The sequence below is a fragment of the Denticeps clupeoides genome, chromosome 15 (genome assembly GCF_900700375.1).
Source record: "Denticeps clupeoides chromosome 15, fDenClu1.1, whole genome shotgun sequence".
Taxonomy (NCBI): Eukaryota; Metazoa; Chordata; class Actinopteri; order Clupeiformes; family Denticipitidae; genus Denticeps; species Denticeps clupeoides.
This window is the reverse complement of record NC_041721.1, coordinates 11,710,380-11,725,529: the sequence shown is the minus strand read 5'-3', so window position 1 is coordinate 11,725,529 and position 15,150 is coordinate 11,710,380. Positions and strand designations below refer to the sequence as shown.

Sequence of the window (15,150 nt, the reverse complement as noted above, 5' to 3'; positions counted from 1 at the left end):
TTGAAGGTTTGGTGTAGATGGAACGCCTGAGGAAATCTTTGACATTATACTTTCAAACAAGCCCCGCTCTTACCATGTAGCAATGCACTTAGTGGCAATCAGCACAAAATTAGGACGTTTTGAGGCCAATGCATGATGCCACACTGTGTGTACAGTAGCTCTTTCTCTCTTTCAGAATATTTATCATTCTGTTATATTATTTCTAGATCATGCCTGCATTTAAAGTTGTTTTACAATATGATTTTTTAATAAATTCCCATAATGCAATATGATGTTCCTATACTACAGGTTGATCTTCTTGGACCTGATCACATGCTTGAGTTGATCTGTTTTTTTTTTTCTTTTTAGTTTGGAAATATTTCTACATTTAGTGTTTTTCTTTGTCTAAGAATGTTTTAATTTGTTCAATTTGTATATATTGAGTGTTTGATTTATTTTTATAGCACACTTCAGCTTTTTTTGTACATATTTTCATGTTTTTCTATCACAATTTCGTCCCAATCTGTCTAATTATCACAGCACTGTTAACGTGCATTTGATTAATTCTGGTCCTCGCAATGCATGATGTTTTTTTAAGATAACTGCTCCTCTCCAGGGCAAAACAATTAGGTTACATAAGCGCATCTGAAAGGATCCTCCATTTTCCCAGCCATAGACCCACAGCCCAGTGAGTAGTTGTGCTGAAACCCTTTAATTAACGTACGTCGAGAACAAATCCACCAAGGGCATCTTTTTATATTTATAGATGTTAACTCACATCTGTGCACATGGCTCGTGGCTAATAGCAGAGAAGCGAGGCTGTGGAAGGGAACAGGTCGTAAGAAGCGATGCGTCCTGTATCACGGCCTGCCTTACCTCACTTTGTTCCCTTCATGGGTCTTTACCAGGTCACTGATTTGAATTTCAAACGCTGTCATCAGTGAAAAGGTTGTGGCTGAGTAAGAGGGTGACTGGTCCCTAACAACGTCACCACAAACCACTTCTAGCAAAAGCAGCAGAGAGCTCTTGCACCATAACATGTGGAAAGTGTTCCCATTTCCAAGAGAACCCAAATTTACTGTATTTATAATGGTTTGGAGACAAAAAATAATTTTAAACATTCATCACCATGGTTTGGTAAGATCAGCCAACAGATGTCAAGCCAACGGATGGTCTTCAACACCACCATCCAAAAATCAATCTGTTGGTGTAATGGTGTCCATTGATGTGTCCATTTTTCTACTTTACACTACTGTTCTTGTTTCCTTGTTGTTTGGTGAAAAAATAAGAAATGACAATGAATAGAGAAATTACATTAAGAAATAATGATGTAGTTAAAGCATCCAACTAAAAAACCTAAACAGGTTTTCTAACAACAAATGAAGCTTTTTTTTAAAGTGACAGACTAACGTTCCACTGGAACTTCAGACTAATTCTTGCTGATAAAGTTCCTCTTTCAGACATTTTCAGCCACCAGAGTTACTTCAACAATAGTTTCCCCATCCAAAAAACGACATTTCTAAATGGAAGTGAATAGGTTTCAATTACAAAATGTTCACCACTGGTACATAAAAACTAATGCAGTGAATTGAGGTTTTAGTCCCAGCATTTACCACATCTGTCCACAGGGCAGCGGTGGCCTAACTGGTAAGGAAGTTGAACTGTAATCAAATCCCAAACAGCCAAGGTGCCACTAAGCAAAGCACCGTCCCCACAAACTGCTCCCCAGGTGCCGGTCATGGCTGCCCCCTGCTCACGAAGAGTGATGGGTTAAAAGCAGTGGACACATTTTATTGTGTGCACCGTGTGCTGTGCATCGTAATGATAATCACTTCACTTTCAAGGGAAGACGCCATCGCAATGCGTCATTATTTACTGACTTTTTAAATGTGTACAGCACACCAAACATGGAGATAAAGTCCAGTCTCCATCAGGCTGCCACTACACTGTTGTTTCTGCACGCAGAGCAGGAGGGCCAGAGCACATCTGAGCCATGCAATCAGCAAACTGGCAAAGTATTTGCGAGGACAATCGGGTGCACCGTGAGCAGGATCAGCAGTAAACAGCGCAGCGCTCCAGCCCAACAGGACTCGCATTTCTACATCCCTAACATGTTAAATGTCAAAAAAACTTGTTTGTTTTTCAGGGATCTGAGAGTTAGATCTGAGGATTTCTGATGAACACATTATCCAACCTGACCCAAATATGGACCGCAGTGCAACATATACCAAGATTAACGTGGCACAAAGACTTAATGTAATTTATCTTTAGGTCTTTTCTAGTCTTTCTTTTTCTAGTCATGACAGTAAACATGTTTTAGCCTAATTTACCACACGGAGTGAGTATGGAATAATGTAATAATTCGCTGACTCGGTTGGCTGCAATTTTCTCTAAAGGCTTATGTATTTATTTAATTAGGCCCACTAATTGCGTCTAGTTTTCTGCATATAGGGGTCAGAGCATTTCTGTCTGTTATTGGCAGTGTTGTCCCACCAGGTACTTAGGCTAAGCCAGGGCTGCAGCAAATTAACTACAGCAACCCGGCTGTTGCAATAAATAGGCAAGGGTCCTTTCATGATGAGCACCACCTCCAAAAGTATTTGGCTCGTCAAGGACCACCATTATGACTGGCAGTAAGAAACAGTGGCCAGGGTCTGTTTAAATAGGTTTTACCAGACACAAATTAATTCCTAATGCAAACATAAATTATATAAAACAATACAAACATGTTATTATTGACTGTCACCCACCGTATGAATGCTGCAAACACAATTGAGTGTGTTCTCTTAAGTTTGTTTTTTCCCAGTAGGCCTGTATAAGAGTCTCTTATGGACCTCTGTTGTTTAACACACACACACACACACACAGGTATGACATGTAGACATTGTCATTGTCCAGACTGTGTCATCCATAGCCAACGTTTCCTCATTGGATGCATAATCCATATTCCTTATTCAGAGAATCAACACGCAACCCATAATGCTTCACTGTACCCAGCTGATACTGTCAGCAACTACGTTTCTGGTTGCACACATACATCTAAAAATAACTGAAGACACATATTCTGTCCTATGGTCCTACACCACATCACTGTGCCCATCCTCATTACGTCAGTTAAGTCAGATACAGGCCATTGTCTTCAGCATTTGTCAGTGTTGGGGCGTCACACACAGAGCTGATTTCAACAGCGGGATTCTGCCTTTGTAGGTGCCATTCAAGATCCCAGCGCCACATACAGTTGCTCTGTTTAATTCAACATCTACAGGGAACGTGTCTCTGGACCTCAGGTCCTTCAGATGTTAAAGGGTTAATGCATGTACAGTCCAACACAATGCACCTTTAATGTCTGCTAAACATTGGGTCTCAATCAGGAAAATAAAATCTTTTAGAAATTACAATGTTAGACACCTAAAAGATATTTATTTTCCTATTCTGCTTCTCTTACTCTGTTGCATTACTGGAGACTTTTATCTCCCTTCAGAGTGATAGTTTGAGTGAATGCAGCTTCTTCTCTCTAAATTTCACCTTGACTTTCTTATGCTAGAAAGTGTGATGCCATAGGCAGGTCAGAAAAACACGGCTGTCCAGCCAAGGACACAACCACCTCAGACAGCTTCAACAATAACCAGTCCAAATTTTTGTTACATCGCAGGTCAGCGCCAGGCAACTGAGGGTGGAGGAACATGGGCAGCCTGCTTCAGTTGTGTTGGAAACTCGAGCAGAATACAAATGTCAAAAAAGGTCTGGGATAAGAGCCACTTCTCCACTTGTGCTCACAGTCAGGACAACCACTTGGTCCACAATGGATCAGGCCAGACAAGACACACATTTCATTTCTCCTCTGAAATACCTTAAATAGCTGTCTTCCTTTCATAGACATGATGAGGTATTGATAACTACCTAATTCCAGGTTCAGAGCAAGGATTCTACCATGAATTATGTCATATTATATGCTGTCAGTTTAAAAATTGTGACAACCAATGTTATTTATACAGATAAATATATTTATATATTTCTTATATTAAATACAGATTTCTTGGAGAACATAGAGAGGATGAACTGTCCACCCAGTCCTTTTTTGTTCTTCTTATAATGAACATTCAAAATGTCCACCATCTCTTTTTACCGTCTTATACACATGGTTTTTAGATTATGTCTCACTGGAGACACATTAGTGGAAATAACCGCTGAAAAATTTCTAAGGATATCACATCTGTTCATATAGATATATATCCAGAAATAAAGTGACTGCAGCATTGATATCAACACCTGCTGCTCTCTTAGCCCCATGAATTTTTGGATAGAAATATTCCATGTCTAAGTTTATTAATCTGCCCAAGTCTCTTGACGGGATAAGCGGCACAGCTACAGTGCAGAAGGAAACGGCCTGGCATTGCCCGTGGCCCGAATGCCACTGTTGTGTGTGCATGCAGCGTGAAAACAGCCTGCGCTTGTTAATGTCTTATTTATTTATTTCAGGTTTATTTTTATTCAAGTGCCACAGCGCTGCATCATGAACATTTATCTCGTTCCACTGCACGACTGTGAAGCTTCAGGTCACATCGGCCCAGTTCTAAATTCGCGCAAGCGCGCAATCACTCAATCACGGCCCGAACAGCGACAACGTCATTCGACGAGGAAATGTCAGCCAGGCCAGGGCGATATTTCTCCGGAACATGGGGGTCCGGACATTCATGCCATGCAAAAAAAACCAAAAAAAAAACAAACTGTCCTTTCAGGCTGTATCCACGGTGGCAGCGTAGGACCCTGCTGTGACTGTAAGAGGCCACGACTGATTCACGCTGAAGTGTATGAGGGATGACAGTTCCTTATTCTGCTGTGCGACAGCAAATACGCTCCTTACTGGAAGCCATAATTCGGCCCTTGATTTAAACGTAATCCCACTCACTCATACAGCCCGCCGAAGTTCCTCATGATTTCAGACGGATTACCATATTTAAATTATGGCCTTTTTTAATACTCGGCCAGGGATTTGTGTGTGACCGTGTGTGTGTATGTTGGTGTGCCAGATATAGCTCAACGGGTATTGACAGCGGCTCAATGCAGTCATATGAGGCAAAGATTGTCAGACAATTTTCTTTTATATGGTCCAATACTGAGAAATGCAATGTTGGCCCAGTGCCTTGAAAACGATGGTTTTAAGATTGCATTTTGTCCACAGCCAGTAACAGTTTGTCCATGAAAGTGTGAAGACAGAACTTGCACCTAAGATAAAATAAATAAATAAGTAAATAAATGAACATGAATGAAAAGAGTAATCTTGTGGGCAAAATATATTTCACCCACCAAATAAATGGCACACAGATACACTTGATGTAATAAATACATGAATCAAATACAACTGAATTTATGGAATTTTTGGAATTCTTTTAGAAATGTAACATGATCAAAATAGTTTTTTTTCTGAAGTCTGACAATTACTAGAAATAAGACAAAAATGGGCTTGAAATTTCCCATCAGCCTGTCTATGCAGCAAACTGAGTGAATAAGAAGAGAGTGTGCTCAGTTCTGAATGCCACACCTCTAGATTTAACCTGATCTCACCTCATGTGTGATGTCACACTCTGCGCTGTTCCTGTGTTTGTGATTTTCAGTGCTGGAAATGGTGCCTTGAGAGAGAAGCGCGAGAGCGGCGCCTCCAGGCAAAGACAAATCTGATGATTAGGGGTGTTAGAAAGTATCGATACGGCAATATATCATGAAATTTTACATGCTGATATTGTATTGATACAAGGACTTCAAAGATTGATACTTTTGTCTACATTTAGTCCAACATTCAGTTCAGAGTTATGTAGTTTTGGCTGAATTATTAATGTAATGTGATCTACAAAAATTGTACACAGCATCTTGTGTATCAGCTCTGTTTTTACATTTTCAGTGAACTGTAAAATATCGCAATATGTACAGTATCACAATATATCATGATATCCCTACTGATAATGGAGTATACTAACTATTGGACTAAAAAAAAAGGGTAAAAATAAAATGAAAACCTTTTTTTTATTATTAACAATACTATTATTAACATTCTGAGAAATGTACCACTGCAATCTGAAAGTCTGTAAAAAAAAATCAGACATCAGTAAAATCAGAAGATGTTGATTCAATCATATTCAGTCCTCTGACGTCTCCATGTGTGTAGTATAACGATGGGACAGATGGGCTCACCTCCAACAGAGGGGCGACCTTAACTTTGTGGAATTGCGATTTGTTGTTCTTAACCTTGCCAAAATGTATGTCTGTTGGCTGTAGTCCCAGCATCGGAGGAAATCCCCCTTTTATCTGGCTAATTGATGCACTCAGCAGATAATGAGAGGCGACGGCACAGAAGCCCCCTTTACAGGCACCGAGGGGGTTATCGCTGGCCGGATGGAGGCAGAAGATGAGAGAGACTAGGTAAGGACATCTGAAGTACAGATGTATGTGAGTTCTTCATGAATTTTCCAGTGAGGCGAGTATCCACATCAGTATCATTTATGATTTGGCTTCATGTGGATTGCGGGTTCAAATCCTGAATCGGCAAGGAAGAAAATTCACACACAAAATGTTGTTTTAGAGGACTGTAACATTTGCAGTTATGTAGGATTAATGCAATATACACTACTCACAAGAAGTTAGGGATATTGTGAGAGATTTAATGGATGTCATACATACATAGGGAGGCAATTGTATTGGGGTGTACAGGTGTGCCTTATATTGGGGCTTATACCAAGAGACAACCTTTCTCAATGTGCCATCAATTTCAACATTCTGTGGGTATAAAAGCTAGTATTGTCAGTAAGTCATTCCAATTCATCATTCAAACAGCCATGAATACACAAAATCACTTAAAGTACGAGCAGTGTCACCTGGCCATGGCGCACCTTCGGGCAGGCAGTCAGATGTTGCTCGTGAACTTGGTGTGTCTCAAAGTGTCATCAGCAGACTTGCATCAAGACACCAAACTACTGGCAGAGTTCATGACAGACCCAGGAGTGGAGCCCCACCAGTGACGACCGCAGTGATGACCAGAACCTAAGGACCTACACACTACACACTAAGGACCGCCACACAGTTTACGAGATGCGAGGGTACCAGGGTTTCCAAACATACCATTCGCAACCAACTCCACCGCTTTGGCTTGAATGCCAGACGACCGTAGCAGGTGACTCCACTGACACCAAGATTCTGCTGTGAACGTTGGTAGTGGGCACAGGTCCATGTGACCTGGACAATGCAGAAGTGGTCTACAGTCCTGTTCACTGATAAGTGTCACGTCAGCATTGCTAAACAAGCGATACGTTGAGGTCTACAACGTCCCCAGGGATTGCTTTGGTGGAGGAGGTGCAAAAGTCTGGTCAGTGCAAAACAGATTTGGTTATTGTACATGGCTCAGTCACTGCATGTTCTTACCTCAGAGACATCATAGAACCCATCATCATCCCCCAATACCGCCAGCACACCCCCAACTTTCTGTTCATGGATGATAATGCTCCACCACATCGTGGCAGAACTGTCACAGCTCAACTTCAGAAAGTTGGAGTGCCTCATATGGTACCATCAATATCCCCCGACCTGAACCCCATAGAGCACGTCTAGGACCAGTTGAAGCAGAGACTGAATGATCGTACCCCACCCCCACGTGACCTGGCAGAAAAGCATGTAGCACTTGTGGAAGAGTGGAACGCATTGCTTCAGAACAACATCATGAGGCTAGTGAGGAGCATGAGACGTCGCTGTCAAGACGTCGCTGTCAAAACATCGCTGTGAAAACATCGGGGCAGTGGTGGTCTAGTGGTTAAGGAAGAGGCCCCGTAATTAGCAGGTTGCCGGTTCGAATCCCGATCTGTCAAGGTGCCACTGTGGTGCCACTGAGCAAAGCACCGTCCCCACACACTGCTCCCCGGGTGCCTGTCTTGGCTGCCCACTGCTTACTCAGGGTGATGGGTTAAATGCAGAGGACAAATTTCACTGTGTGCACCGTGTGCTGTGCTGCTGTGTATCACATGTGACAATCACTTCACTTTTACTTTTTTTTTAGATGTCAACTCGCTAATTGGTGGAAACACCCACTACTGACATTGTGTTTCTTCTCATACATTATTTGTAATATCAAAGGGAACTTTTACTTATTTATTATCACATGAATAACAATTTCCCTAACTTTTTGTGAGTAGTGTATGAATGTACTTGTCTAAAAAAGCCAGCGCTAACAAAAAGAAATCTGCCTTTCTATTTTTATGACAGAAATTTCATCATCATTGTTTTAATTAATTTCTCCACTAACATGCCATCTTCAATACGATCAACCAAATCTAACCAAAACCACCACTGTAGACTTGATCCTTCATCCTGTTTAAACTGTTGAGGTAAAGATGAATATTATATAAGTAAAGAATTGTACATAAATATGAATATGTTACTATAAGTTAAATAGTATAGCATTTAATGGCTATAAACTGTTTGGCATGTGTGTAGTTTTTTTGCTGATTAATAAGAATTTGATTTAATTTTCTTAAGAACTTTGTTTGGGGGGAAAATGAAACATAAGCTCATACATAAGCTCATCAACTGAGAAATAAGTGAAAAAGAAAATGTTCCAGAGCTATTTATGTAGCTATATATAACTATATATAAATATATATTCATAAGCACTTGATGTTTATGCATCGCACAAAGATGGAATTATTTTTTATGAAAATGTCACAGGCTGGAGGGGCCTGGATGATGACTCATTTCGTTAATCACATTCTTAATCATACTGGCATGATGACACAATTTAATAAAAAATAAAAGGCAGATATTACAATGATAAGTCACTGACAAACATAATTAAAATCTAGCACGGGACCATTCTCAGCCAGTATATGCATTAAAACAAAATAAAACACAATCGTGTGAGGACCAGCGCTCGTCTGCAGGAACCGCCAGGGAAAACTGCAACAAAGTCAAAACAAGCCACGGGCTGAGGACTCAGGGGGCTAGAAGAACATTTTCTCAGGTCTAACCCACGAGCAGTAGAAGTTAATGACATGCAAGGAACGTGCGGTTCTTCTTCATTCCTATTCAGTGTCTGCGTTTCCCAGGCATGTTCCTGCTTGACCATCACAAACCTCACAAGCCCTTCGCGACAGCGGCCTTGTTGGGATAATTAGGCGCCATGTCGGTGAAAGCATCGTTGAAGAGGGTGCACACTTGAATGGGTGCTGCACAAATCCGTACACCCAGAAATGCAAAGACGTTAACTCTCTGGTACGACCGAGATTGCCTGTGATCTCATAAAACCTCGATCTGTTCTACAGCCGCAGACCATTCAGTCCCCGACAGTGGGCAGTGGTGGCCTAGCGGTTAAGGAAGCGCCCCTGTAATCAGAAGGTTGCCGGTTCGAATCCCGATCCGCCAAGGTGCCACTGAGCAAAGCACACTGCTCCCCGGGCACCTGTCATGGTTGCCCACTGCTCACTCAGGGTGATGGTTAAACACTGTAAAATGCAGAGGACAAATTTCCCTGTGTGCACCGTGTATCATATGTGACAATCACTTCACTTTAGACTGACAGTAGCATCTGCTTAAAATCTGCAATACTATGCCCACAGTAGGGCTGCAACAACGAATCGATTGAATCGATAAAAATCGATTACTAAAAGAGTTGGCAACGAATTTCCTATTCGATTCGTTATGTTGCGCGATGTTTGATTATTTAAAAAAAAAACTTGATTTGAGTGCGGGGCGGAGTGAACACACTCGGTCTCTCTCGCGCACAGATGCTAACAGAGTTTGGCGCCTCATAGACAGCGCGGAGCAAAAATAAAAAAACCGAGCGGAGGTAGAGGACAGATACATGGCAGAGGCAGAGAAATCTGCGCGAAAATATGCAAAAGTGACATGGCACGGCACGGGAGCACCACGGCAATGATCCAGCACCTGAAACGCAAACATGTTGGAGTGTTTGAGGAGGAAGAAGGGGGTTCAGCAGCAGGGTAAATCGCTACAGAATCCTACTTTTGTTCCGTTTTGAAGTGAGGAACGTAATGTCCCTGGTGCTGGTGTTTACTCGCCGCGGAGGAGAACTAGACGGGGACTTACAGCGCCACCTACAGGTGTGGAGGGGGGATGAAACAGCGTTCGGACTGTTCTCTGCGTCTCCGCGTGGACGGCACTCGCCTATTGTGTCCCTGAGCAAGACACTTAACCCTAAGTTGCTCCAGGGGGACTGTCCCTGTAACTACTGATTGTAATTCGCTCTGGATAAGTGCATCTGATAAATGCTGTAAATGTAAATGTTTACTCGTCATCCAGCTTGACAGGCAAGTTAGCGTTAGCGTGTTAATAACAGTAGTAAAGACTAAAGACATGTTTTTATTCACTAGCCTTTTTTGGACCAGTCATTTTTCAATCTGTTGTCATGTATAGCTACACTGCAAAAAAAGCTTTTCTTACCTAGTAATTTTGTCTCGTTTCCAGTCCAAATATCTAAAAAAATCTTAAATCAAGATTACTAGACAAGAAAAATGGCATGAGAAAATTAAGTGATGCTTAAAACTTCTGTTTGAGATTATATCTCATTAAGATTAGTTTTCTTACCCCATTGGCAGATAATTTTGCTTGTTTTAAACAATCACTTAATTTTGAGATGTTTTATCAGAAAACAAGAAAACATCATTTCTTATGCTATTTCATGTGTCTAGTAAATGTATCTTGATTTAAGATTTTTTAGAGATTTGGACTGAAATCAGTACAAATTACTAAATTAGAAAAGCATTTTTTGCAGTGTGTGTGTGTGTGTGTGTCAAACAAATCCTGTTAAATTTCCTGATTTGTATCGTTCTTTATTTTTTTATAAATTATTTATCGTTCTGGCAGCTCAGGTGGCACTTTATTTTTAAAAAAAAGTCTATATTTGGCAGAAGTAAAGCATAAATGTGTATGTTTTTTGTGTTAGTCAATTTTTATTTTATTTTATTATTATTATAACAGCTAAAGGAGCAACATGTTTGTGCACTTTCTAAAGATTTTGGTTCTGTTTTTGAATAAAGGGTTGTAAATGAATGCTTTTCATTTTTTTTTATCCGATTAATAAAAAAAATTATAGCCATCATCAACCAAAATATGCTGTTTGGAGCCTTTACTGGATGCCTCCGGTAAAATATGAACACAGAGCAAAATGGTTTTGTCCCCCCCTGTTATGTAACCTGTGCTCTTTTGGGATGGATTTGGTATAAATATTCATGACCTTATAATGTCACCGTGCATGAAGAATGATATAAAGGCACACTGGAGAAGAACTTTGCTGAACTCCTGCACTGTTCTTAATGCTGAGCTGTGCAAAGCAAACATGTCTTGTGTGTCTGCCATTTTTGATTGACATGGAGCTGTAAAACAATGCAGTGCATGGTGTCTCTATATGCTTTTAAAGTATATGTGTCTACCCCAACATGTGATAATATGTCTCCGTCTGACACGATGGCGGGATCTACTGGGTTCTAAACCAAAGACCTAAGCATCACCTACTGCTATGCATCCATATTTTAAGTCATCTGAAAACTTTATAGTTCCTGCCAATTTAAGACATTATAGAGGAATGACAACTTTGTGTTAGCGGTAGCAATCTAGTGGCACAATTAATCCCTGGACCAGCACACATCTCCAACCTGTCCACCGTGGAACGTGGTCTGCCGATCCGGGGGCCGTGCGAACCCAGGCGTGAAACACCTGCTTCGCAGAGCTCACAGCGCCTGTCCCGGTGGCCAGCGGAGGCGGTGCTGACCGCGAGACAACACCTCGCCATGACTGGAGGAGAAGAGACATTCCAGCCCCCCACAGCCCGGCCACTGGTCACTTTAAACTGACCTTCTCACTGAGTATCTCCAGTAGTCCAATCTGCACGGAATAACACACACATAGAAAATCCCGGCATTTTTTTGTTTGGATGGGATATTGATATTCTGTCAACGTATATCTGCTCAGATATGCTAAAACTGTACGGGGGGGCGGCATTCACACACACACACACACACACACACACTCATTAACTCCGATAACTATAAAATAGCCTGATAGAATCCTCAGTGAAACAAGATCCCTTCCCACTGTGCAGTTTTGTCAGCTATCACCAGGCCAAGCTGGCCTGCGCCACTGCTGTGGCGGGTTGGACGGAGGTGCGCTGTCGTCCCTCCTTCCGTCCAGCCTTCCAGACTGAAACATCACGCCGCGGTGGAGGTCCTGAAAGGACAGCTCCTCAATCTTACATGCTGCTGGAACCCGGCCAAAGAACTTTTCTTCCTTTCCAACAATGTGCCCGGCAGACTGTGAAACGATGTGATCAGATTGCCTCTCGTCTTTATGAAATATGCAAATGATGCCTCCCCCACACCAAATGTAGTGGAGGATGATTGTCAACCTAATTAATATTCCTGTACGTTTTTGAAGACTGATAAAAATAATGTGTGTGTATGTATCTACGTTTGCATTTACATTTATCCAGAGAGGCTTACAATCAGTAGTTACAGGGACAGTCCCCCCCTGGAGACACTTAAGGTTAAGTGTCTTACTCAGGGACACAATATTAGTAAGTGGGATTTGAACCTAGGCTACTACCACCCATATATATACTCATATGTATATGCATGTGTGTGTGTGTGTATATATGAGACTTATAAATAAATCTATTTATATAGGGATATATTTACAGATGTACACATTGAACTAACCTTTAATCTGTATGAGATGACGCGGGGGGGGGTGTCACCATGCGATTTTCCCGAAATCCTGTTGCCTCCCGTCGTCATTGTGACCCTCTCCTTCAGGCAAGTTTCACAAATCCTGATCTCGGATCAGTTTATTTATCCCTCGCAGATGCTTCCTCTCGGGTCCTCCTCGTAAGGACTCTTGTCCTAAACGCGCGGCTCCCCGCACGCCGCATGAAGCGTCCTGATGTGATGAGTGGAGTTACCAAAATGTGTCCATATTCTGAGATGCGTTTAATGCCACCGCAGGTCATGTGACTGACAAAGATGGTACACACACGAAGTACAAAAAAATTCATTTTGGCTTCTTCAAAGCAAACGCTTATGCGGTATGATGTATGTACACGAGTGGACATGGACGATTGGTAAAGGCTTATGCGACTTGATATCAGCGTAATGCCATATAAATAAATGCATAATTAACGCTTTCCTGTGTTCATCTTGTTGATAGAAAATAATTTCGACGTGTACCCTAAAAAAAAGTGCTACTTGTATTGGATGTTTAGGCCCGTCTGAAGGGCGTTCGAGACGCCGAATGATTCTTCTCGAGATTTAGTAGCATCAACGAATCGATTCTCACATGTGTGCAAAGAAAGGAGCCTAAAGATCCGTCTCCCTCGTGTCCAGGCAGAACGCGTAAAGGGATCTTTTGAAGTCCATGCTGCTGTTGGCCTTGATGTTGGCCTTCTCCACGGGACTGCTGCCCCCGTCGTTGTTCTCCGGGTCCCCCGTGGACTTCAGAGACGACCTGCTGTGGCTGCGCTTCAGCTCGTGGCCCTGACCCCCCTGCCCGCTTTGCTCCTTGTCGTCCTTGAGGGACGACTGGTCCTGGTCCGTCTCGCGGTGGTAGAAGTAGTTGAAGTTGGAGACGATGACGGGCACGGGCAGCGCGATGGTCAGCACGCCCGCGATGGCGCACAGCGAGCCCACGATCTTGCCCCCCACAGTCACGGGCCGCATGTCCCCGTAGCCCACGGTGGTCATGGTGACCACGGCCCACCAGAAGGCGTCTGGGATGCTGGAGAAATGAGACTCGGGCTCGTCCGCCTCTGCGAAGAACACGGCGCTGGAGAACAGGATGACCCCGATGAAGAGAAAGAAGATCAGGAGGCCCAGCTCTCGCATGCTGGCCTTCAGCGTCTGCCCCAGGATCTGGAGGCCTTTGGAATGGCGCGAGAGCTTGAATATTCGGAACACTCGGACCAAGCGGATGACCCTCAGGATGGCCAGGGACATGGCCTGCTGGCCGTTGTTGTGCTCCTGGCCCTGCTGCTCGGCCAGCTCCGTCCCCACCGTGATGAAATAAGGCATGATGGACATGATGTCTATGATGTTCATGATGGTCTTGGAGAACTCCGACTTGCTCGGGCAGGCAAAGAACCTCACGAAGAGCTCGAAGGTGAACCAGATGACGCAGGTGGTCTCGATGATGAAAAAGGGGTCGGTGAAGGTGAGCGACGGCCGGGCCTGGGTGCCGTTGTCCGCCCGCACCGTGACCGGCAGCTCCCTCTCGTCCCGGAACTCCGGCAAGGTCTCCAGGCAGAAGGTGATGATGGATATGGTGATGACGATGACGGACACGATGGCGATGCCCCTCGCCGGACTGGAGCTTTCGGGGTACTCGAAGATGAGCCACACCTGCTTCTGGAACTCGTTCTGGGGGAGGGGCTTCTCCTCCTCCTTGATGAAGCCCTCGTCCTCGCGGAAGCGCTCCATCGCCTCCTCGCCCAGCTGGTAGAAGCGGATCTCGTCGGCGAACACGTCGATGGACACGTTGACGGGCCGCCGGATCTTCCCGCCGGACTGGTAGAAGTACAGGATGCCGTCGAAGCTCGGCCGGTTGCGGTCGAAGAAGTACTCGTTCCGGAGCGGGTCGAAGTACTTGATCCGCTTGTCGGGGTCCCCGAGCAGCGTGTCGGGGAACTGGTTCAGCGTGCCGAGCTGCGTCTCGTACCGCAGGCCGGCGATGTTGATCAGCACCCGCTCGCTGCTCTCCTGGTCCGCGTCCGCGTCCAGCGCGTCCTCGTCGAACAGGTGCGGGCTGTGGTCGGCGCGCAGCAGCGCGTCCACGGCGGTCTCGCCGCAGCCGAACGCGGCGCCCACGTCGTTCATCCTCCACGGCGCGCCGAGCGCGTTCAGCTGCCTGTTGCAGGCCGGGACGAAGGCGTTCTGGTGGCCGCCGCTCCCCTTGGCGCCGCCGTTCTCGAAACTCACCAGGGCTATCTCCATCGCGGAGAGACCTGTGGAGCGAGCAGCGGCTTCCCCGCCAGCTCGGAGTCCGGGTTCGAATACAGCGGGAGAACGTGGAGGACGCGGAGGACGTTTCCAGAGCGCAGCGGGCGGGAGGAGGAGCGGGAGGAGGAGCGGGAGGAGCGGGGTTCCACTCGCTGCCCGACCGCCAGGGAATCCTTAGAAAACGTCGCGG

At 44.3% G+C, this 15,150-nt stretch overlaps 1 protein-coding gene across 2 annotated transcripts in view; it reads right to left on the bottom strand.

Moving 5' to 3' along the window:
* Positions 1 to 15,107, bottom strand: part of LOC114764639 (potassium voltage-gated channel subfamily A member 5) — a 29,219-nt gene extending 14,112 nt beyond the window's left edge. For both annotated transcript variants that reach the window (XM_028954427.1, XM_028954426.1), the window contains exon 1: positions 12,690 to 15,107. In XM_028954427.1, coding sequence (XP_028810260.1) covers positions 13,326 to 14,954 — 1,629 coding nt within the window. In that variant the 5' untranslated portion in view covers positions 14,955 to 15,107 and the 3' untranslated portion in view covers positions 12,690 to 13,325. The remainder of the gene's footprint in view (positions 1 to 12,689) is intronic.
* Positions 15,108 to 15,150: the final 43 nt, after the last annotated feature.